Source organism: Bufo gargarizans, chromosome 8 (genome assembly GCF_014858855.1).
Source record: "Bufo gargarizans isolate SCDJY-AF-19 chromosome 8, ASM1485885v1, whole genome shotgun sequence".
Classification (NCBI taxonomy): Eukaryota; Metazoa; Chordata; class Amphibia; order Anura; family Bufonidae; genus Bufo; species Bufo gargarizans.
The window spans coordinates 111,874,997-111,897,835 of record NC_058087.1 but is presented as its reverse complement, the minus strand read 5'-3'; the positions used below and the strand labels follow the sequence as shown (position 1 = coordinate 111,897,835).

General features: G+C 41.9%; 1 protein-coding gene across 2 annotated transcripts in view; it reads right to left on the bottom strand.

The window, feature by feature from the left end:
- The window catches only part of SF3B1 (splicing factor 3b subunit 1), a 170,035-nt gene that overhangs the window by 94,060 nt on the left and 53,136 nt on the right, over positions 1-22,839 (bottom strand). For both annotated transcript variants that reach the window (XM_044302777.1, XM_044302778.1), the window contains exons 5-8: positions 20,420-20,499; positions 11,489-11,665; positions 11,147-11,384; positions 5,699-5,911 (exon numbers count right to left, since the gene is read on the bottom strand). In XM_044302777.1, the coding sequence (XP_044158712.1) occupies positions 5,699-5,911; positions 11,147-11,384; positions 11,489-11,665; positions 20,420-20,499 (708 nt within the window). The remainder of the gene's footprint in view (positions 1-5,698; positions 5,912-11,146; positions 11,385-11,488; positions 11,666-20,419; positions 20,500-22,839) is intronic.

The window sequence follows — 22,839 nt, the reverse complement described above, 5'->3', positions numbered from 1 at the left end:
CACTGCCAGAGCCCTGCAAAATGACCTACAGCAGGCCACAAATGTGCATGTGTCTGCTCAAACGGTCAGAAACAGACTCCATGAGGGTGATAAGAGGGCCCGACGTCCATAGGTGGGGGTTGTGCTTACAGCCCAACACTGTGCAGGACGTTTGGCATTTGCCAAGGAAACACCAAGATTGGCAAATTCGCCACTGGCACCCTGTGCTCTTTACAGATGAAAGCAGGTTCACAAAGAGCACGTGACAGTCTGGAGACGCCGTGGAGAACGTTCTGCTGCCTGCAAAATCCTGCAGCATGACCGGTTTGGCATTGGGTCAGTAATTGTGTGGGGTGGCATTTCTTTGGAGGGCCGCACAGCCCTCCATGTGCTCACCAGAGGTAGCCTGACTGCCATTAGGTACCAAGATGAGATCCTCAGACCCCTTGTGAGACCATATTCTGGTGCGGTTGGCCCTGGGTTCCTCCTAATGCAAGACAATGCTAGACCTCATGTGGCTGGAGTGTGTCAGCAGTTCCTGCAAGACGAAGGCATTGATGCTATGGACTGGCCCGCCCGTTCCTCAGACCTGAATCCAATTGTGCACATCTGGGACATCATGTCTCACTCTATCCACCAACTGACTGTCCAGGAGTTGGCAGATGCTTTAGACCAGGTCTGGGAGGAGGAGATCCCTCAGGAGACCGTCCGTCCCCTCATCAGGAGCATGCACAGGCGTTGTAGGGAGGTCATACAGGCACGTGGAGGCCACACACACACTACTGAGCCTCATTTTGACTTGTTTTAAGGACATTACATCAAAGTTGGATCAGCCTGTAGTGTGTTTTTCCACTTAAATTTTGAGTGCGACTCCAAATCCAGACCTCTATGGGTTGAAAAATTTGATTTCCATTATTTATTTATTTTTGCGATTTTGTCGTCAGCACATTCAACTATGTAAAGAACAAAGTATTTCCGAAGAATATTAAATTAATTCAGATCTAGGATGTGTTATTTTTGTATTCTTTATTTTTTTGAGCAGTGTATTTTAAAGCCTCGTCAGTGAGGCTTACAGTGTTCAGCGCAACTACCGATACCCACATTGGCCGCACGGGTCCTCGGTAGGAAGAAGGTTTTTGCGCATTTAGATGCGGTGATCTCCATTGATCACGGCATCTAAAGCCTTTAATTACCGCGATAAGCATTATGTCATGGCAATAAGCCGCAGGTCTCTGATGTTTGAAACAGCAGAGATCTAGCTGGCCATGGCACCCGCTCGCACGTGTAGCGGCCGCCATGTTTACACATCGTTCCAGCTGGTAGCGAACGGGTTAAAGTTAACAACCAAAAGACAAAAATTATTTCCTATGGTTGTCAGTGATGAGCTTCTCTACCATTATACAGGTCCTTCTAAAACAATTAGCATATTGTGATAAAGTTCATTATTTTCTGTAATGTACTGATAAACATTAGACTTTCATATATTTTAGATTCATTACACACCAACTGAAGTAGTTCAAGCCTTTTATTGTTTTAATATTGATGATGCATGGGATAGGCATAAGGCCATCCTTCATATAAGATAGGGCCGGGGCTATTCATAGGATTCAGATATATTGGGCAGACTAGATGGGCCAAATGGTTCTTATCTGCCGACACATTCTATGTTTCTATGTTTCTATGATTTTGGCATACAACTCATGAAAACCCAAAATTCCTATCTAAAAAAATTAGCATATCATGAAAAGGTTCTCAAAACGAGCTATTGACCTAAACATCTGAATCAACTAATTAACTCTAAACACCTGCAAAAGATCCCTGAGGCATTTAAAAACTCCCAGCCTAGTTCATTACTCAAAACCGCAATCATGGGTAAGACTGCCGACCTGACTGCTGTCCAGAAGGCCATCATTGACACCCTCAAGCAAGAGGGTAAGACACAGAAAGAAATTTCTGAACGAATAGGCTGTTCCCAGAGTGCTGTATCAAGGCACCTCAGTGGGAAGTCTGTGGGAAGGAAAAAGTGTGGCAGAAAACGCTGCAGAACGAGAAGAGGTGACCGGACCCTGAGGAAGAGTGTGGAGAAGGACCGATTCCAGACCTTGGGGGACCTGCGGAAGCAGTGGACTGAGTCTGGAGTAGAAACATCCAGAGCCACCGTGTACAGGCATGTGCAGGAAATGGGCTACAGGTGCCGCATTCCCCAAGTCAAGCCACTTTTGAACCAGAAACAGCGGCAGAAGCGCCTGACCTGGGCTACAGAGAAGCAGCACTGGACTGTTGCATGTCATTCGGAAATCAAGGTGCCAGAGTCTGGAGGAAGACTGGGGAGAGGGAAATGCCAAAATGCCTGAAGTCCAGTGTCAAGTACCCACAGTCAGTGATGGTCTGGGGTGCCATGACAGCTGCTGGTGTTGGTCCACTGTGTTTTATCAAGGGCAGGGTCAATGCAGCTAGCCATCAGGAGATTTTGGAGCACTTCATGCTTCCATCTGCTGAAAAGCTTTATGGAGATGAAGATGTCATTTTTCAGCATGACCTGGCACCTGCTCACAGTGCCAAAACCACTGGTAAATGGTTTACTGACCATGGTATTACTGTGCTCAATTGGCCTGCCAACTCTCCTGACCTGAACCCCATAGAGAATCAGTGGGATATTGGGAAGAGAAAGTTGAGAGACGCAAGACCCAACACTCTGGATGAGCTTAAGGCCGCTATCAAAGCATCCTGGGCCTCCATAACACCTCAGCAGTGCCACAGGCTGATTGCCTCCATGCCACGCTGCATTGAAGCAGTCATTTCTGCAAAAGGAGTCCCGACCAAGTATTGAGTGCATAACTGAACATAATTATTTGAAGGTTGACTTTTTTTGTATTAAAATCATCAATATTAAAACAATAAAAGGCTTGAATTACTTCAGTTGGTGTGTAATGAATCTAAAATATATGAAAGTCTAATGTTTATCAGTACATTACAGAAAATAATGAACTTTATCACAATATGCTAATTTTTTTAGCATCTGATTATTTTATCTTTTTTTAGTGCGAATCTGCGAAAATACTTGTACATGCCCTCATTATATCCCGCCTAGACTACTGCAACATTCTCCTCTGTGGCCTTCCATCCAGCACTCTCGCACCCCTCCAGTCTATCCTCAACTCTGCTGCCCGACTAATCTACCTCTCACCCTATTATTCCTCTGCCTCTCCCCTTTGCCAATCCCTTCACTGGTTCCCCATTGCCCAACAAATTCACTTCAAAGTACTAACAAATACATACAAGGCCGTCCATAACCTGTCCCCTCCCTACATCTCTGAGCTACTTTCCCTGATACACCCACACGCGCACTCTCCGATCCTCACAAGACTTCCTTCTCTCCTCTCCTCTTATCGCCTCTTCCCACAATAGACTCCAGGATTTCTCCCGTGCATCCCCCATACTCTGGAACTCGCTACCCAAACATATCAGACTCTCACCTACAGAGGAATCCTTCAAAAGAAACCTGAAAATCCACCTCTTCAGACAAGCCTACAACCAGTGGCCCTGCTGCCTCTATACCGCCATGACCAACTTAACCCGCACCTACTGTGTCCTTCTCTCATACCATGTAGATTGTAAGCCCTCACGGTCAGGGCCCTCTCTCCTCCTGTACCAGTTTTTAACTCATTTGGTTTATGATTAGTGCAATTGTCTGTATTATGTATGTGCACCCCTTATATGTACAGCGCTATAGAATGAATGGCGCTTTAATAATAAATAATGATGAGCGACAGGGGTCATATTCGAATTCACAATATTTTGCGATTTTTCGTTATATTCAAAATTGGCAAGGTAATAGTGCGATATGTGAATATTACGCGATCAATACAGGCGTTGGTCGAAAACAAATATATAGCACTATAGAATAGTGCTATATATTAATTTTTTTTAGAATATTCGTCATTTTTTTCCATCTGAGGTTATGATTCCTCCCTGCTCAAGTTACTTAAGCAGGGAGGAATCATGACTGCAGATGGGGGGGAAAAAATACAAATATTCTAAAAAACGAATATATAGAGCAATATAGCTATATTAGTTTTTCAGAATATTCGTAATATTCTAAAGCAATAATATATGGCAATATAGCAAAACTGCGAGAAAAAAAAATAACGAATATAGAGCAATTTAGCTAATATAGTGCTATAAACTTTTTTTTAATAGTCATACTTTTTTTCAAATCTGAACTTCAGACAAGAAAAAAATTACAACTATTAGACAAAGAAGATTATAGCACTACATTAGCTAAATTGCTTTACATTATTTTTTCGAATATTTGCTATATATTCTTGTTTTAGAATATTATGAATATTCTTTAAAACAAATATATAGCACTATATCAAATATATTTGTTTTTTTAGAATATTCATTTTTTTTTCTTCTTCAAGCTGTACAGTTGTTTCACTTCGGCATACTCCTCCCTGACAAGCGTCCCTATCACCATGGGAATGTTTGGGGGTTAGAATATACCATCGGATCTGAGTTTTAACTATAACTCAAATCCGATGGTATATGCTAACCCCCAGGTGTTCCCAAGGTGACGGGGACGCTTGTCTGAGAGGAGTATGCCGAAGTGGAACAACTGTACAGATTGATAAAAAAAAAATTTTTTAAAACAAAATATATTCGATAGAGATATAGATTTTTTTTTTTTATATTCGCTTTTTTTATTTAATCTAAAGTCATGATTCCTCCCTGCTTAAGTTGCTTGTGGGCCAATGACTCATTGGCCGACAAAGCAAGAAGCAGGGAGGAATCATGTGTTCAGAAGGGAAATAAAAAATGATGAATAGTCGCTATAACGAATATATAGCACTATATTCAAAATATTAGCAAATTCTTCAAGTAGCGATATTTGCAAAAATAAAATTCGCTATTCGACTATTCACGCTCAACACTAGTTGTCACTTGTAATTATATAAGTTTAACAAATATTTATAATAAACCATGGTTTCATCCCCATCTTCCTTGACCCATAACTTATTTTTCCGTTCACATATCAATATGAGGGCTTATGTTTTTGCGGGACAAGTTGTAGTTTCTAATGCCACCATTTAATATAGCATACAATGTAGTAGGAGGCGGGAAAGAAATTCCAAATGGGGTAGAATTGGAAAAAAACGCAGTTTTAAGGGTTTTGTTCCTACAATGTTCCCTTTGCGGCAAAACTGACCTGCGTCATTCATTCTCTGGGTCAGTACGATTACAACAATACCATATATGTATAGGTTTAAGTCTAAATAGTGGAAAAAAAAAAAAACTGAAAATTATTTTTTATATGACCATATCGTGACCCAAAACCTTTTTTTTTATAGTTTTATCTACTGAGCTGTGGGGGCTAATTTTTTTTAGGGACGATCTGTAGTTTTTATCTATACCATTTTGGAGTGTATGAAACCCATCGTATTGAATTCAATTAAGAAGCCCAGAGAAGTATGCTCCCGGGTTTTTGATCACAGCATCTAAAGGACTTAGTCATTCGGTCGCGGTCATTAGCCGTGGCGTGGGTCTCTGCTGTTTCACACCACTGGCCATGGTGCCCGCTGCACTCGCTGGTAGCAAAACTGTTAACTATTTTATATTTTTATATGAAAGTTTTGTTTATTTTCGTTTTTAAGAGATTCAAATGTAAAAACAGCAAGTGAGTGGCATGGGAGCATTTTTGTTATATAAAAGAACATACCTGGAGTTGGAGTTGCCATATTCATTGCAGGTGTGCCAATTGGTGTTTTCCCTGGAGTCAAGACAGGAGTGCTACCTCCCATCTGACTAGCTGGTGTTTCATCCCAACGAGACTTTCTTTTACTTGCTCCAGGTGTAGGGGTTTCACCAACAGATTCACCACCACGATCTGTACGCGGAGTCTCAGCCCAACCACTGCCATGTCCAGGGGTATCTTAAGTAAATAAAAAATATATTAAAAAAACAGAAGGGAAGTGGAAGAACTAGCTTGGAAGAGCTTGCACCACAGCATACTTTCAGGTAGACAGGAAGAGAGTATAAACCAAACCACAATTTACCAATTAAAATATATTTAACCCTGTAAAGGTACAACCAAAAGTGGCATAGAGTGGGGAATATTCACAGTGGAACTGTATGTGGGAAATCCACATCTTTTACACAAGCTATAAAGTGGATGACAGTTCAGATAGAGAAATAGAATTAACTCAATTTCAATTAAAGAGGACCAGTCACTAAAGGACTCAATGCAATCTGACAGCACCATGTTTTAGAGCAGGAGAAGCTGAGCAGAGTGATGTGGGAAAATATTCAGTAAAAATTGTAATTTATACATTTATATTAGCTTTTTCCACTTCCTGTAAATACCTGTTGGTACAGGAGAAAGGTGTTACCAGGCAGTAACAGCTATGTATGTACACACAGTGTTAGGCCTCTTTCACACGGGCATTGTGGGAAAATGTGCAGGCACGTTGCGGGAACAAGCGTGATTTTTCCGCACAAGTGCAAAACATTGTAATGTGTTTTGCGTAATTTTTCTCACGAGAGTGCATGTTTGGTACCCGAACTTCTTCACAGAAGTACGGGCTTGGGATAGGTGTTCCGTAGATTGTATTATTTTCCCTTACAACATGGTGATAAGGGAAAATAGCATTCTGAATACAGAATGCATAGTAAAATAGCGCTGGAGGGGTTAAAAAATAATTATATATTTAACTCCCCTTAGTCCACTTGATCGCGAAGCCGGCATCTCCTTCCGTCTTCATCTTAGCTGTGTGGAGGAACAGGACCGGAGTGACGTCACCACAGGTCCTGTTCCTCCACACAGCACAGAAGACAGACAGAAGAGATGCCGGGATGCGCGATCAAGTGGATTAAGGAGAGTTAAATTATTATTTTTCAACCACTCCAGCGCTATTGTACTATGCATTCTGTATTGAGAATGCTATTTTCCCTTATAACCATGTTATAAGGGAAAATAATGATCAGGTCTCCATCCCAATCGTCTCCTAGCAACCGTGCGTGAAAAATCGCACAGCATCCGCACTTGCTTGCGATTTTCACACAACCCCATTCATTTCTATGGGGCCTGCGTTACGTGAAAAAACGCACAAAATAGAGCATGCTGCGATTTTCACGCAACGCATAAGTGATGCGTGAAAATCACCGCTCATGTGAACAGCCTCAGAAATGAACGCATTGCGCCCGCACTGAATCCCGACCCATTCAACTCACGCATCGAATCCGCGCGGAATACTTGCCCGTGTGAAAGGGGCCTTATGAATCACTGATTACCCATCGGTACAGGAGGAGTTTTAACAGGAAGTGGAAAAGGCAAAGATATAAATTGCAGGTTTTACGGATTTTTTCCTACTGAACTATGTATCAGTCTACTCGGCTTCTCCTGCTCAGTGCTGTCAGATTGCATTTTTTTGTGATAGGTCCTCTTTAACCCTTTCAGGACCCTGCCATATTTCACCTTAAAGGGGATGTCCCACGAAAAATATTGACCTCCTAAAAGGAATTTGGGCCTCTTTGCGCATCTAGGCTGACAAAAAATAAAAACTTCCATGAACTCACTATGCCCATCACAAAATACCTTGGGGTGCCTTCTTTCCAAAATGCGGTCACTTGTGGGGTAGTTATACTGCCCTGGCATTTTAGGGGCTTTAATGCGTGAGAAGTAGTTTGAAATCAAAATGTGCAAAAAATGCCCTGTGAAATCCGAAAGGTGCTCTTTGGAATGTGGGCCCCTTTGCCCACCTAGGTTGCAAAAAAGTGTCACATGTGGTATCGCTGTACTCAGGAGAAGTTGGGCAATGTGTTTTGGTGTGTCATTTTACACATACCCATGCTGGGTGAGAGAAATATCTCGGCAAAAGACAACTTTTCCAAAGAAAAATTATACAAAGTTGGCATTTGACCGAGATATTTCTCACCCAGCATGGGTATATGTAAAATGACACCCCAAAACACATTGCCCTACTTCTCTTGAGTACGGAGATACCACATGTGACTTTTTTGCAGCCTAGGTGGGCAAAGGGGCCCACATTCCAAAGAGCACTTTTTTTTTTTTTTTTTTTTTTTTTTTTTTTTTTTTACACATTTTGATTTCAAAATACTTCTCACACATTAAAGCCCCTAAAATGCCAGGGCAGTATAACTACACCACGAGTGACCCCATTTTGGAAAGAAGACAACCCAAGGTATTTCGTGATGGGCATAGTGGGTTCATGGAAGTTTTTATTTTTTGTCACTAGTTAGTGGAATATGAGACTTTGTAAGGAAAAAAAAAAATCATAATTTTCCTATGCCCATCAGCGAATACCTTAGGGTGTCTACTTTCTGAAATGGGGTCATTTGTGGGGGTTTTCTACTGTCGGGTAATTGTAGAACCTCAGGAAACATGACAGGTGCTCAGAAAGTCAGAGCCGCTTCAAAAGCGGAAATTCACATTTTTTTGTACCATAGTTTGTAAACGATACAACTTTTACCCAAACCATTTTTTTTTTACCCAAACATTTTTATTTATTTTTTTTATCAAAGACATACAGAATAAATTTAGAGAAAAATGTATATATAGATTTTTTTTTGAAAAATTTTACAACTGAAAGTGAAAAATGTCATTTTTTTTGCAAAAATTTCTGTAAATTTCGAATAACGAAAAAAGTTAAAATGTCAGCAGCAATAAAATACCACCAAATGAAAGCTTGATTAGTGAGAAGAAAAGGAGGTAAAATTCATTTGGGTGGTATGTTGCATGACCAAGCAATAAACCATGAAACTAGTGTAGTGCAGTGCAGAATTTTAAAAAGTGGTCTGGTCATTAAGGGTGTTTAAGCTAGGGGAGCTGAGGTGGTTAAAAGGGTTGGCCACCATAAGTGTTACACAATATAAGCATTTTTTGAAACAAAAAAAAAGAAATAAAAAAAATAGAAATAAAAAAAATTCACATTTTAGTGTCCTCATATTATGAGAGCCATATTTTTATTTATTTTTTTACTTTTTGGCCTATTGTTTTATGTAGTGGCTCATTTTTTGCGGGATGAGGTGTTGGTTTGATTGGTACAATTGTGGGGGCCTAAACCTTTTTGATCGCTTGGTGTTGCACTTTTTGTGATGCAAGTTTTAGCATAGTTTTAAATTTATTTTTTGATGTTCAGGAGAGGGGTGAATCATGTGACATTTTTAGAGCCAGTCGTTACGGGTGTGGCAATACCCAATATGTATGGTGTTCTTTTCTTTTTTTCTTCTTACAATTGTGTGAAAACTGATTTTCACTTTTTATCCCACTACGGGACTCCAACTTCTGGGGTCTGATCCCCTCTGCAATGTATTATAATACATCCTGTTTTGCAATACATTGCGTGTCAGCTTGCATGCAGACAGCCTGCCTGTGACACACGGCCTAAGGGCTGGATCTCAGAGGCTTCCGCAGAAGGCAAGCCCGATGCCTATGGAAGGCATCGGGCTTGCCTTCTTTACCAATGGAGATGCGGAGGGCACGGTCAGCATACAAGGGGTTAATATGCTGGCATCAGTATTTTCACTGATGCCAGCGTATGCAGCAGGGGCCCGGCTGTCAGTAACTGCCGGGTCCGTACTGCTGACATGTCCTTAAGTTAAGGGGTTCTCCAGGAATTATGAAAATACTTAAATATTACTTTACTATAAATATATTCCCAAATACCATTAGTTAGAATGGCTTGTTTTGTCTAAGAAGCAATCATTAGGAGAAATGAAATGGCAGTCATCCTATTAGTACACACAAAACCTGTCCTAATCACTCAGTCTCCTCTCCTACTTGTCATTATGATCCTGAATACAGCTGATAAGATTTTCAGCTGAATCTCTGTAGGAATAGAGATCTTGAGGAGACATTAAGTACACAGGACGGACAGGACATACTGTGGTAATGTAGCCAACTGCATACAAGTACCGCTGCTCATTAGCCATAACTATGTTTGAGAGAACCAAGCTTTGGATCCATCCATAGGGTTCCAGAATCCACTCCACTCCCTTTTGTAGATGTTTTCTAACTAACCACCGCTTTAACCGAGTCTTTGTTGATTGCGGTAACAAATTCTTGTAGTCAATGTAGTAGGATTTGTAGGTTTCTTTCTGTTCCTTTTAGGACTAAAGATGCAGATAGTCCAGACATAGCTGAGTGAACTTCATCTTTAACAAGAGTGCTGTTGTGATTCATTATAGGCGTTTTATCTTGAACCACTTTAAGCGTACAAGCAGGACAAAGCAGCTTTTTTTAGGACAAATCATGTTTCTTCCCACAAATAGCACATTAGACACAGCACGCTAAAATTTGGGCCCATTTCTTTCTCAGAAGTACCCGAGGATGGCAAGGCCTGCTTAGTAAAGGAGTCTTCCATATTTACAAGTCCACTGGAGCCAGAACATGAGAGCACCTCTCCCTGCCCCAGCTGGTTTAAATACCCAGGAAGCCACTCCCCTAACAATACTAGACAGAAGACAGAACTAGGCCTGCATTCCACAGCCTAGCAGCCTGCAATTGCGTAACCGATGTTACGATACAGCTGGCACCCGCACTCGTTAGGACACTCCCACGGTAAGTACTTTACACTACAAATAAGTAGGAAAGGCAGGGAGCTGCTAGCTATGCCGGACCTCCTGCTCCAATACAGTCCAATATATAAAAGATCATCAGCCAAGGACCCTCAAAACCTCTTCTGCACATCTGTCCTACATAGGGGCAGGGCAACTAGGGTCCAGTCGGGGAGACGACTATTTTTGGCGGACGTGCAGAAAAAATGGCTGCCTCCTATGGACACTAAGCTAAAACTGATAAGGTCACTGTCTTCAGGGGTATAGCTGATTAGAGGAGTTAACACTTTTCAGTTTAGAGTCACCTTCAAGTGTCAGCAAGCTATACCCATGGTCTTCTGTGTTGCCCAATGATACGAGCGAGAAAGTGAAGTATTTGAACAAATCAATTTTGGATTTATAATCGGAAGGTCAATTCGATCAAGCCTAAAAGTAACAAGTAACTTTGAGAATCAGTTGTCCAATTTGAATGTAAATTCCTGAGGGGGGGAGGGGGGGGGGTATAAGTGTCACAGACCATGTGATATCAATCTTAAACAGGTTGTATAATGAGAAAACTCTTTTAGACAGAATACATCAAGTCTAAGCTTACCACGTTCTGTTTTAGGAGTTTCATCCCATCTATTTTTACGTGCACTGGATGCTGCTCCTCCATGGCCAGGTGTTGCATGCCCTGGAGTATCTCCACGACCAGGGGTTGCAGCTCCAGCAGGAGTATGACTTGGAGTAGGATCCCAAATTTTCGATCCAGGTGTAGCTCCAGGAGTATCACTTCCTTTAGTACGGCCTGGAGTCTCATCCCATCGTAGTGACGGAGTGTGCCCAGGAGTCTAACAGAGGAAACCATTATTAATGGAAACAAAACATTTAAAAAAAGTAAAATTATTTTTGCAATGCTACATTTAATAAGATGAGCATCCGGATTATGTACAACGACCTCGGCTTGGTCCCAGCTGGAAATCTTCTTTGGAGTTGACCCTGGGGTTTGGTCTGTCTGATCCCATCGTCGCTTGCGTTTTGAAGGTGGTTGAGATGCCGCTGCAGAAGATCCATTGACCACTTTTAAATCACCAGATTTAGCCTTTTCTGCAAGCTGTTGATGGATTTCACGCTATTTGAGAAAAGGAGAGAGATGAAATACATAACAATTGGGAAACAGTAATTAGACTTGCAAAAATCTTATATACATATACAGGTTTATTCCAGACGAAACAGGTATCGATTTTTTTCTTTTACCGCGTAGTATGGCATCATAAGTTATCAAAAGCCACAAACCCAATGCACCTAAATAGCCAGCACAAAAATCCTACCAATTAGATTAACCAAAAAAAAAAAAAAACCTCTTCTGTTCAGCTACATATTGAGCATGCAACTGTACAGATCCAGTTGACACATTAGTGAAAGACACACACCCTATGATCAGAACAAAGCCCGATATATAGCTGTCTGTAAGAAAGTTATCAAATAACCCCAAAAACAACAGAACAGCAAATGTATAATACACAAGATAACACATTTTATTAGACTAGTAGATAGATAGAGATAGAGAATATATATCTATATCTTTATCTATATTTTTCTATCTCTCTATGTCTATCTAGCTATCTACTAGTCTAATAAAATGTGTTATCTTGTGTATTACACATTTGCTGTTCTGTTGTTTTTGGGGTTACATTAGTGAGAGTCCACAACCAGAGCCAGTTTTATGGCGTTCTAAGGGCAACCAACAATCTACAGGGAGTGCAGAATTATTAGGCAAATGAGTATTTTGACCATATCATCCTCTTTATGCATGTTGTCTTACTCCAAGCTGTATAGGCTCGAAAGCCTACTACCAATTAAGCATATTAGGTGATGTGCATCTCTGTAATGAGAAGGGGTGTGGTCTAATGACAAACACCCTATATCAGGTGTGCATAATTATTTGGCAACTTCCTTTCCTTTGGCAAAATGGGTCAAAAGAAGGAATTGACAGGCTCAGAAAAGTCAAAAATCTTGCAGAGGGATGCAGCACTCTTAAAATTGCAAAGCTTCTTAAGCGTGATCATCTAACAATCAAGAGTTTCATTCAAAATAGTCAACAGGGTCGCAAGAAGCGTGTGGAAAAACCAAGGTGCAAAATAACTGCCCATGAACTGTTAAAAGTCAAGCGTGCAGCTGCCAAGATGCCACTTGCCACCAGTTTGGCCATATTTCAGAGCTGCAACATCACTGGAGTGCCCAAAAGCACAAGGTGTGCAATACTCAGAGACATGGCCAAGGTAAGAAAGGCTGAAAGACGACCACCACTGAACAAGACACACAAGCTGAAACGTCAAGACTGGGCCAAGAAATATCTCAAAACTGATTTTTCTAAGGTTTTATGGACTGATGAAATGAGAGCGAGTCTTGATGGGCCAGATGGATGGGCCCGTGGCTGGATTGGTAAAGGGCAGAGAGCTCCAGTCCGACTCAGACGCCAGCAAGGTGGAGGTGGAGTACTGGTTTGGGCTGGTATCATCAAAGATGAGCTTGTGGGGCCTTTTCGGGTTGAGGATGGAGTCAAGCTCAACTCCCAGTCCTACTGCCAGTTTCTGGAAGACACCACCTTCAAGCAGTGGTACAGGAAGAAGTCTGCATCCTTCAAGAAAAACATGATTTTCATGCAGGACAATGCTCCATCACACGCGTCCAAGTACTCCACAGCGTGGCTGGCAAGAAAGGGTATAAAAGAAGAAAATCTAAATGACATGGCCTCCTTGTTCACCTGATCTGAACCCCATTGAGAACCTGTGGTCCATCATCAAATGTGAGATTTGCAAGGAGGGAAAACAGTACACCTCTCTAAACAGTGTATGGGAGGCTGTGGTTGCTGCACGCAATGTTGATGGTGAACAGATCAAAACACTGACAGAATCCATGGATTGCAGGCTTTTGAGTGTCCTTGCAAAGAAAGGTGGCTATATTGGTCACCGATTTGTTTTTGAATGTCAGAAATGTATATTTGTGAATGTTGAGATGTTATATTGGTTTCACTGGTAAAAATAAATAATTGAAATGGGTATATATTTGTTTTTGTTAAGTTGCCTAATAATTATGCACACTAAGTCACCTGCACACACAGATATCCCCCTAAAATAGCTAAAACTAAAAACTTCCAAAAATATTCAGCTTTGATATTAATGAGTTTTTTGGGTTCATTGAGAACATGGTTGTTCAATAATAAAATTAATCCTCAAAAATACAACTTGCCTAATAATTCTGCACTCCCTGTAGTGACAGATTATTTTTGCGTTTTCATTTTTTCACTCCCTGCCTTTCTCAGGCTATAACATTTTTATTGTTCTATTCACATAGCCGTATGAGAGCTTGTTCTTTGCAGAACAAGTTGTACTTTCTTATACCATTCAATATTGTATATGAGCTGGAAAAAAAAAAAAAAAAATCTAAAATGGGGTGAAAGTGAAAAAAAGAATCAGTTATATTTTGTTTTGATGGCATTCCTTGTATAGTAAAACGTTACTTTCATTTGTAATCTTTACGATTATGGCGATACAAAATATGTATGTTTGTTTTTCTTGCGGTTTTATGCCGAGAAAAAAAATAAACCTACATACTAAATGGTCAAACACTGGGTAACACTGACATGGAAAAGGACTTAGGAATTTTAGTGGACACCAAACTAAACTATAGAAACTAGTGTCAAACAGCTGCTGCCAAGGCAAATGGCTTGCATCAAAAGGGACATTGATGCACGTCATGAGAACATAGTCCTGCTACTTTACAAAATCACTAGTCAGACCACACATGGAGTACTGTGTACAATTCTGGGCGCCTGTGAACAAGACAGACATAGCAGAACTGGAGAGAGTTCAGAGGAGGGCAACTGGAATGGGTTGACTACAATACCCAGAAAGATAATCAAAATTAGAGTTATTAGTTTAAAAAAATAAAAATAAATACCCAGGTATAAATATCTCAGAGATCCCTCCCATCATCTATTTACCAAGACTGTGACAAGGGGGCATACACTACATCTAAAAAGGAAAGAATATTTCTACACGAGGATTCTTTACGGTTCATGAGGGGCCTGGATGTCATATTACAGATTATAGTTATTAGATTTCTGGAGAGGTCATTGACTCACAGAGTTTGATTGCCTAGTTGTAGTCAGGAAAGAATCTCCCCGCCCCCCCAAAAAAAAAAATTAGGAAAATTGGCTTGTACCTCAAGTTTTTTTTTTTTGCCTCTGGATCAGTTTGCAGGATAACGATTTCTTTTTTCGGCTTTACAGACTTTTTTTTTCTTCATTTTTTGAGGGGCCACCTGTACTTTTCATTGATGCCATTTTTAGAATGGGCACGACTATCACTTGAAATAAATATTTTTATATTTAAATCGTAGGCTGTGCCCACAATGTGCATTTTTTGTTATCATTTTGGGGAAAGGAAGGGGGGGGGGAAGCGATTTGAATTTTTATATATATTTTTTTGTTTTTAACCCCTTCGCTGGAGTGATGGGCAAACATGGCACCAACCCGCACATGCAACATGGCATCATCTTAAGGCTGTTTGAAAAATAGCAGATCAGCCATTATATGCCATGATCAATTGAGATCACTGCTGCCAATGAGGATGCCGATAATTTAATTCAAAGCCCTAGGTCTCGCTGAAGAGTCTCGCCAACATAAAAATTAGCAATACTGAGCAATAAATGGTTGTAAAAAAAAAATAAAAAAAAAAATCCATGATTCTTCAGAATAAAAAAATAAATAGGATTTTGTAAGCTCAAATTTTGTAAGCTCAAAAGGAAAAGATCTGCATATATGAAAAAACTGTTTAAAATCACCCCTCTTTTTGTAGAATAAAAAAAAAAAAACATCATGGGCATCACCGAGACAAAAACACCCGTACTATTAAAGTATAAAAATATTTTTACAATACGGTGAATGGATTAACGGAAAAAAGGGTAAAAATGGACTATTTTGCCATTTTTCATTGCTTCTTTTACCCCAATTTTTTTTTATAAAATGCGATCGAAAAGTCACCCACTCCAAAAACTGCAGATTGTCCCACAAAAAATGAGCTCCCAAAAAAGTTATGGGGGTCAGAATATGGTGATTAAAAAAAATAAAAAAAATTATAATTCTCAAAGTTTTAATTTATTTTTATACCATTTAGAGATAAAAACCTATACATATGTGGTATTGTTGTAATTCGAGATGAGCGAATTACCGGTTATGAAATTTGTTCACACTTCATTTGATGGCAAAAGGTGAAATGAGTTATGGATTCCGTTATCACGGACCATAACGCAATTCTATGATGGAACGCATAACAGAATGCCTTTAGAGGCATTCCGTTATTCATTCCATCATAATGGAAGTTTATGGGCTGCATAACGGATCTGTCCTGTTTCCGTTATGCAGGGGAGTTCTCTAAAGAAATTCAATCACAGAAATATGGATTCCGTTACCACGGACGATAACACAACGCAATTCACCTTTTACCAGTAAACAGAGCATGAACGAATTCCATACCCGGCAATTCGCTCAACTCTAGTGGTAAATCGTACTGACACAAAATGAAGGGCACAGGTCAGTTTTGCCGCAAACAGAACGCTGTGGGAACAAAACCCATAACACAGAGGGGGAATAGCATTCCCCCCAATTCCATCCCACTTGGAATTTTTTTTACCCGCTTCCCTCTACATTTGTCATATTAAATGGTGGCATTAGAAAGTACAACTTGTCCCGCAACAAATAATCCCTCATACTGCTATGTGAATGGAAAAAATAAAAAATACATTAAAAAGTAATAGCTCAAGGAAGATGGGAAAGAAAAACAAGGCAAAAATGAAAACCTCTGGTTAAATCCTTTTTTTTTTATACACATTTCTTTATACCGTAGTTCCTTTAGTGAAGTATAACAAGCAATTAAATTGCTTCTTTTTATAGACTCCAATCTGTTCTATATCGTGTCCTAAATGTGCAGCTCCCTCCTGTCACAGGAGGACAGGGGCTGCTGCACACACGTTGCATGCCAAAGACCCATAACTTGTTATTACAGTATAAATTTTATTTATAAAAAAATTCTGGAGTTTAGTACAGGATAAATGATATACCGTATTTTTTGCCCCATAAGAAACCCTTTTTACCCCCCAAAGTGGGGGAAAAATGTCCCTGCATCTTATGGGGCGAATACTAATGAAGTGATTCCATTATGGAAGCGCTTCATTAGTACCGGGAAGCGGTGAAGGCTCTGTATTCACAGCTTCCTGGTCCTCGGCTCAGCTGTGCACAGCGTAAGGGCGCTGTGACTTCACTGTGCGCCACAATACACAGCTGACAGGATGAAGAGGATTGCGATTGTGAGGAGCGGTGGCATCCAGGAGCAGGAGAGGTAATCGAGTTTTTTTATTTTATTTGCACTGGGGGCTGATGGGTTGACAGATGGCTGACATATGGGGGCTAATAGATGGGTGAAGGTTGGGGGTTGATCTGAGGTCTGATTAACTTTGGGGGTCTGATTGCTGGTCTGACCTGAGGTGTAATAGAAAATATTTTTCTCACAAGGTCCTGTTTCCCCCCAATGATATATTGGGGAGGGGGGGGGGGGGGGGGAGAACAGGACCGTGGGTATAGCTGCTTGCTGCCACTAGGAGGCAACACTAGGCTGAAAAGTGATATGTTCTCTCCAGGCTGGAGGGGGTATTGCCAGCAGGGGAGGATTTCAGTTTTTAGTTTAGCGTCATAGGAGGCAGAACTCCCTGCTTTTGCAGGACGGCTTCCCTTTCTTATTTTTTTGTTTTATCTTTTCCCTTTTAGGTAGGGGAAATGTTTTTTGTTTTATTTTTTCCCTTTTAGGTAGGGGAAATGGAGGCGCTTGCCCCTCTGTCTACCCCGGTGTCCGATTCCCTCACCGTTCGCCCTCCCCAAGAAGCAAAAGTAGACCAGGGCAGCCCAGTTCAGTTTCACCTGGATCCGGCGAGACCCCCCCCCCCCCCCCCCCCCCCCCCGCCATTCCAGTCTCCTGCCACTTCAGGTGCCAGCTTCTGAAGAGGTGAACTCTGCTGGTACTCTAAGAAGGGGTTAAGAGAAGAGGATGAAGATGGGGTGAGTATTCACAGTTCTCCCCCTCGGTCACCTCGTGCTAAAATGAAGGACACTTTCTTCAGGGTGGGCCACGCCCTGGGGAGGGCCCAACGTTACCTCAGCCCCTAATTTACGTTTTGGGCCTCTGTCCAAGTCTGGGGACCTGGGTTCCCGTATCTAGCTCCTTAGGTCCTGCACCTATTCTTCCCGGCCTGCGGGGTGGACAGGGCGCATTCCTATCATTCCGGGGGGCCTCACTTTATCCGGCCCGCTGGGTGGGCACCCGCGGCCATTATGCAACCAGGACGCCAGAGAGCGCCGCTCCAGGCCCTCTGCTCCCCGGCCGGCTGCTGAAAATTTAGGCCCCGGCTTCATTTAGAGCCTACCTGTACTCGGCCTGCGCCGTTTCTTGTGGCCCACGGGGTGGCACCCGCGGCCAGAAGCAGGCACATCCAGTGCACCGATCCAAGTCCCTCTGTTTACTTCCCGGTTGGCAGTGCACAAATTTTTGTCCCGGCTTTGCAGCCTGTAAGGCCGCAACTTTCATTCCAGGTATGGAAGGGGGCGGGTTCGTCCCTCAGGCGTGAATTCTTCCCGCCTAGCTGTCCCCCTCCCCAGGAACCCGCTGAGCTCCACCCTGGTCCTCAAAGCTGGATTAACCCTTCTTGGTAGGCCACTTCTTTGCAACCAGCACCAGATTATCCAGCATTTCCTCTCTGCAGGCCAAATACCTTAATTTTAAAGGAATTTAACCCCTTTCCTGCCTTTTGTCCATTTGGCAGGGGCATCACAGGTAGTCTCCTGCACCCCTCAGCCCACATCACCGCAGGACCACCCTGATGGTGTGGTACTAGTCTGGGCCTGTGTCCTATCCCAGACAGTGGAGAATCGCTCAGTTTTCCAATCCGCCTTCCGGGGCAGTTTGGTTGATAATTCTCCACCTACGCAAATCCAGTGGAGGACATCTGAAGGGATCCCAAGCCACCTGGTTTACATGTCACCACCTGCCCAACAAAATGGAGGACCTCTTCAAGTTTCCAATCCACCCTCCTGGGTCGTTGGTTGATTAAGCACCGCCTGCACAATACGGTGAGTGGTCCTGTAGAAGTTCATATTTCACCCCCAAGGGGGTTTGATTATTAAAATCACCACCGGCGCAGCCTGCAACTGCCATGGCTAGACGCTGAGAGGTAGAACTGCGCACAATGTAGTAAATGCTTCTAAAATAGTAGACGCTAGAGGATAGACCTCTGTAACAAACAATGAGACAGCCCAAAGGGCCTAGACTAAACATACACAGTATGGTGAATAAAACCAATAAACAAACAGGAATGTTCTCACCCAGGTGTAGAGGTGGACCGAGAGTTCTCTCAGGCGTTGTTGCAGGCAGAGATGGACTTTATTGGTAGGTCGCCATGCTGGATAGTGCCAAACGTATTTGCCCTTGTATGGTTGGAAGTCACAAGGCAATGGCCCTAGAAGACCCTATATGAGGGACAGGGGCTAATACGCCCCTAACTATCTATACGAGGTACTTGCCCCGCAAGGGGCGTCCCCGTCCGGATACCTTTCCTTATGGGAGCGGAATCCCTAATAAACCCTATACGGGTACTCCCAACGTGTCACGTTTCATTCTGTGAGTGAACTCTTCAGGGGAGATGAATTAAGTAATATCAAGACTATGGATGGGGCTTGTATTACAGAATGATGGTGATAGAGGGAGAGTTTACTGGAGGTCAATCAATATAACCGCAGGTGAATGGTCAGTCGGACTCAACACCATTGAATGGCCACTGCAACCCTCTTAGCTAGAGTACAAGTTCACCAGTGGGTGATACCTGTCAGAGTCAAAGGTCTGACCCCAGGATATGTATAATCCAATTTGGCTGTCAGTTAACTGTCATTATGAACTAGGCGATAGTAAAATATATGGAAATTGTATTTTTGCTTTTTTTTCATTGGTGTGTTTTTTCGATGGAAAGAACATTTTTACTTGAGATTCTCTTCAATAAAAAACTTCTTTTTTTACTTTTACCATTTAATAGTCCCAAAATTTGACTATAATAGATTTTTTTATATATTTTTTTGATTGCTTCTAAAATAAACTACACTGTTCATGCTTTGCAATGTATTTTGCCATCCGCACAGACATCCATCAGCAGGCTGCACCACAGAGGTGCTAGGCACCTTCACTAAGCAGCAGCCTGCATGCACAGACCGACACTTGGCAACCTCCGTCGTGGCGTGCTGATGTCAGACAGAGGGAGTCTGCTCCCTCTGTAACAGATTTAAAGGGGTTGTCCAGGCTTTTAATATTGACAACCTATCCTCAGGATAGGTCAACAATATGAGATCTGCGGGGGACAGACACCCGGCATCACCCGGGAGACAGCATGTGCACACTGCCGGCGTAGTCTCCTCATACAGCTGATCGGCAGTGGTACTGGATATCCACCCATCTGATATTGATGACCTATCCTGAGGATAGGTCATTAATATTAAAAGCCCGGGAAACTCCATTAATACAAAGGGTGCTCCTGCCCCGTGGCATCTAAGAGGTTAAAATGCCTGGATCTGTACTGCTGCCAATCTGGGCCATAAAGCAGAGAGCAGCTCGCAGGGGAGACTGGAGACCCTTCACTGAGTTGCATGGGAAACCCATGCAGGGCTTAGAGGGTCGCGGTAAGAAGGTCCAGCCTAAGACCCCTTAGTGACCTCCGTAAAAGGTTGTATGGGTGGTCAGTAAGGGTTTAATAGTAACAATGCTGAAAACATTTCTATACATAAACTTACATGCTCCTTAATCAGTTGCTTTTCTCGCATAACATCAGTGTACGTCCGAGCATTTGTTTTTGGATCAGGAGTCTTGCCACCTACAAAGGAAGTAACAATAGTTAAAAAAAAAAATCTAGCAGGATGCTGGATATAACTTTAATTACACCTAAAAGTTTATATGTAGCCATTACAGTGAGACTACACACAATTGGATATATGCATTAAAAGAAAAAGAAAAAAGGGCAAGGACAAAAAAGTCCTTCAGAAGTGATCAGTTCAGTGGTCACTATTCCTTAAAACGTACACTTTTCAGCCTTTTCACGCCATCAGCAGTTCTGACTTTTGAAAACGTACACGTAAAACATTACCCAAGTAAGGTTTCTTAAGTACAGATACACACTATACCTGAACGTGTTCTATAGAATATTTTCTTCAGTTCAAAGGATGTGAAGTACAGAGAAAAATTTACCGTGCAGAAAATTAGTCCCAAAATGTAAAATTCTATTACTTCTGCAAATGGGTGGGGCACATTGTTAAAAGAAAACTAAAACCAAAAAAAGGAAAGTACTACATAAACTGGATTTTGTTTAACATTTTACCCAATAGTCTCATACAAATAATAGCACCATTAATTTTGTAGGAAAAAAAAATAAAAAGTCTTTGTAGTCTGCAAGTAAAGTCCCTGTAAACAAATACAACTGATTACGAATGCCTGTAGTTTAGTGTTCACATTTGTAGGAGAAGCTGGCGACTTGTTCTCCCTTGTATCATAACGGTATCCAAATATCAATGCCCCAAAAAGACAGGAATTTCCAATATTACACTCAAATATTCATAATACTAATTTGACTGTCCTGTTTATCTGGAAATCCAGTATGGCCTGTACAAGTGCATTAACCAATATCTGTCCTTTAAGAACTGAAACCAAAGCATCAACATGACAACTACAGTGAGCATACTCCACCATGAAGTAGTAAACTCATAGGCTCATCCAAAAGTATAAAACAATTTTAGAACCGCTTGTCCGGCGCTGCTCGGTACAATTCAAACTGGCATCAGGGATTAGGGTGGAAAAAGCTTTATTCAAGTGCTGTCAATGCATTTCGAGGGTAGGAAAAACCCTCTCCGTCAGGACATTATATAGTTTGTGCAAACACAGTGTTTTAGGCAAACAGGCCAGGGGGACGTTCTTGTAGTGAGTGACATAGATTGGAATATAATTGGAGTGCTACCTATGGATCATTATTCTCATACTATTTTCTGGATTCTGATCGCTGTTATATCTAATTGCAGAGTTTGTTTCCTTTTAATGTGTTAAAGGGGTTATCCAATATCAACCCCCCCCATGTGCATGGCCCTTCAGAGGAAATATACTTACCCTGCTCCCAGCACTGCCGCTTCTTGTTTACGACAAAAACACCAGGTGTTGGGGGAGCAGCCAATGGCAGGTGAGAACAGAGACAAGCCTCCCTTGTGTCACGCTTTATGCTAGGGAGGCTCGTCCTTGTCTGCCATTGGCTGCTCCCCCTGACAATGGATGTTTTCATCTGTGTACAGGGAGAAGCGGCAGCGGTGCGGGGACCAGGAGGGCCAGGTAAGTATATTCCCTCTGAGGAGCCCGACACATGGGGGGCTGTTTAGGATATTGGATAAATCAATTGAATACGTAATGGGTAGTTGTATATAGAAAAGTGTATCACTGAGGCCAACTACCGAAAATATAACTTTTAATGAAACTAATAAAAAATTGTTACAACGAAGTCCCTCACTTGGGGACTAATAGACATACAACACTTACAAACAGACACTCAGAGCCTATTGAAGGAAACAGACAGGATGGCTGGTCATACTAGTGCATCCGGGAGACAACCATATGGGTCCCTATTGTATCCCTATGGTGTCCCTGACCTTGTCTCAGCCCAGAGATGCACCCTGATGGTGGGAGCACTCTGTCCCCGTGCCTAGCCTGTCTGTCCTTATGAGGCCCTTGTAACAAAAACCCATATGGATGTCCGGGTCATATATAAATGATAGCACCTAGATTGAGAAAACAGAGCAGGAGTCTCGGTTTCTCCACGGCAACCAAGGATAGATATGATTACAGCAGTGTAGTTCGCTTACCAATAATAATGGTGAGTACTAATAAACGTCGAGGGGAGGACGGTACAGTAAAATATCTGAATCCCACAATGTAACAACGATATTTACAATGATGTGGAATAAATCACCAACCTCCACAATAAACGAAATATAGCACTCAGCATAGACAATAGATTACACTACAAAAATTGACAAGATCTTGCATTCAATATACCAAGATAGATGTACAGGATTGTAATGCAGTCGCAATCTCAAAGGGATAATTACAGCGATGTAGTACACCCACCATAGGCAACTATTTTATCATAGTAAAATAGACTAACAGGGTGATTCGATCC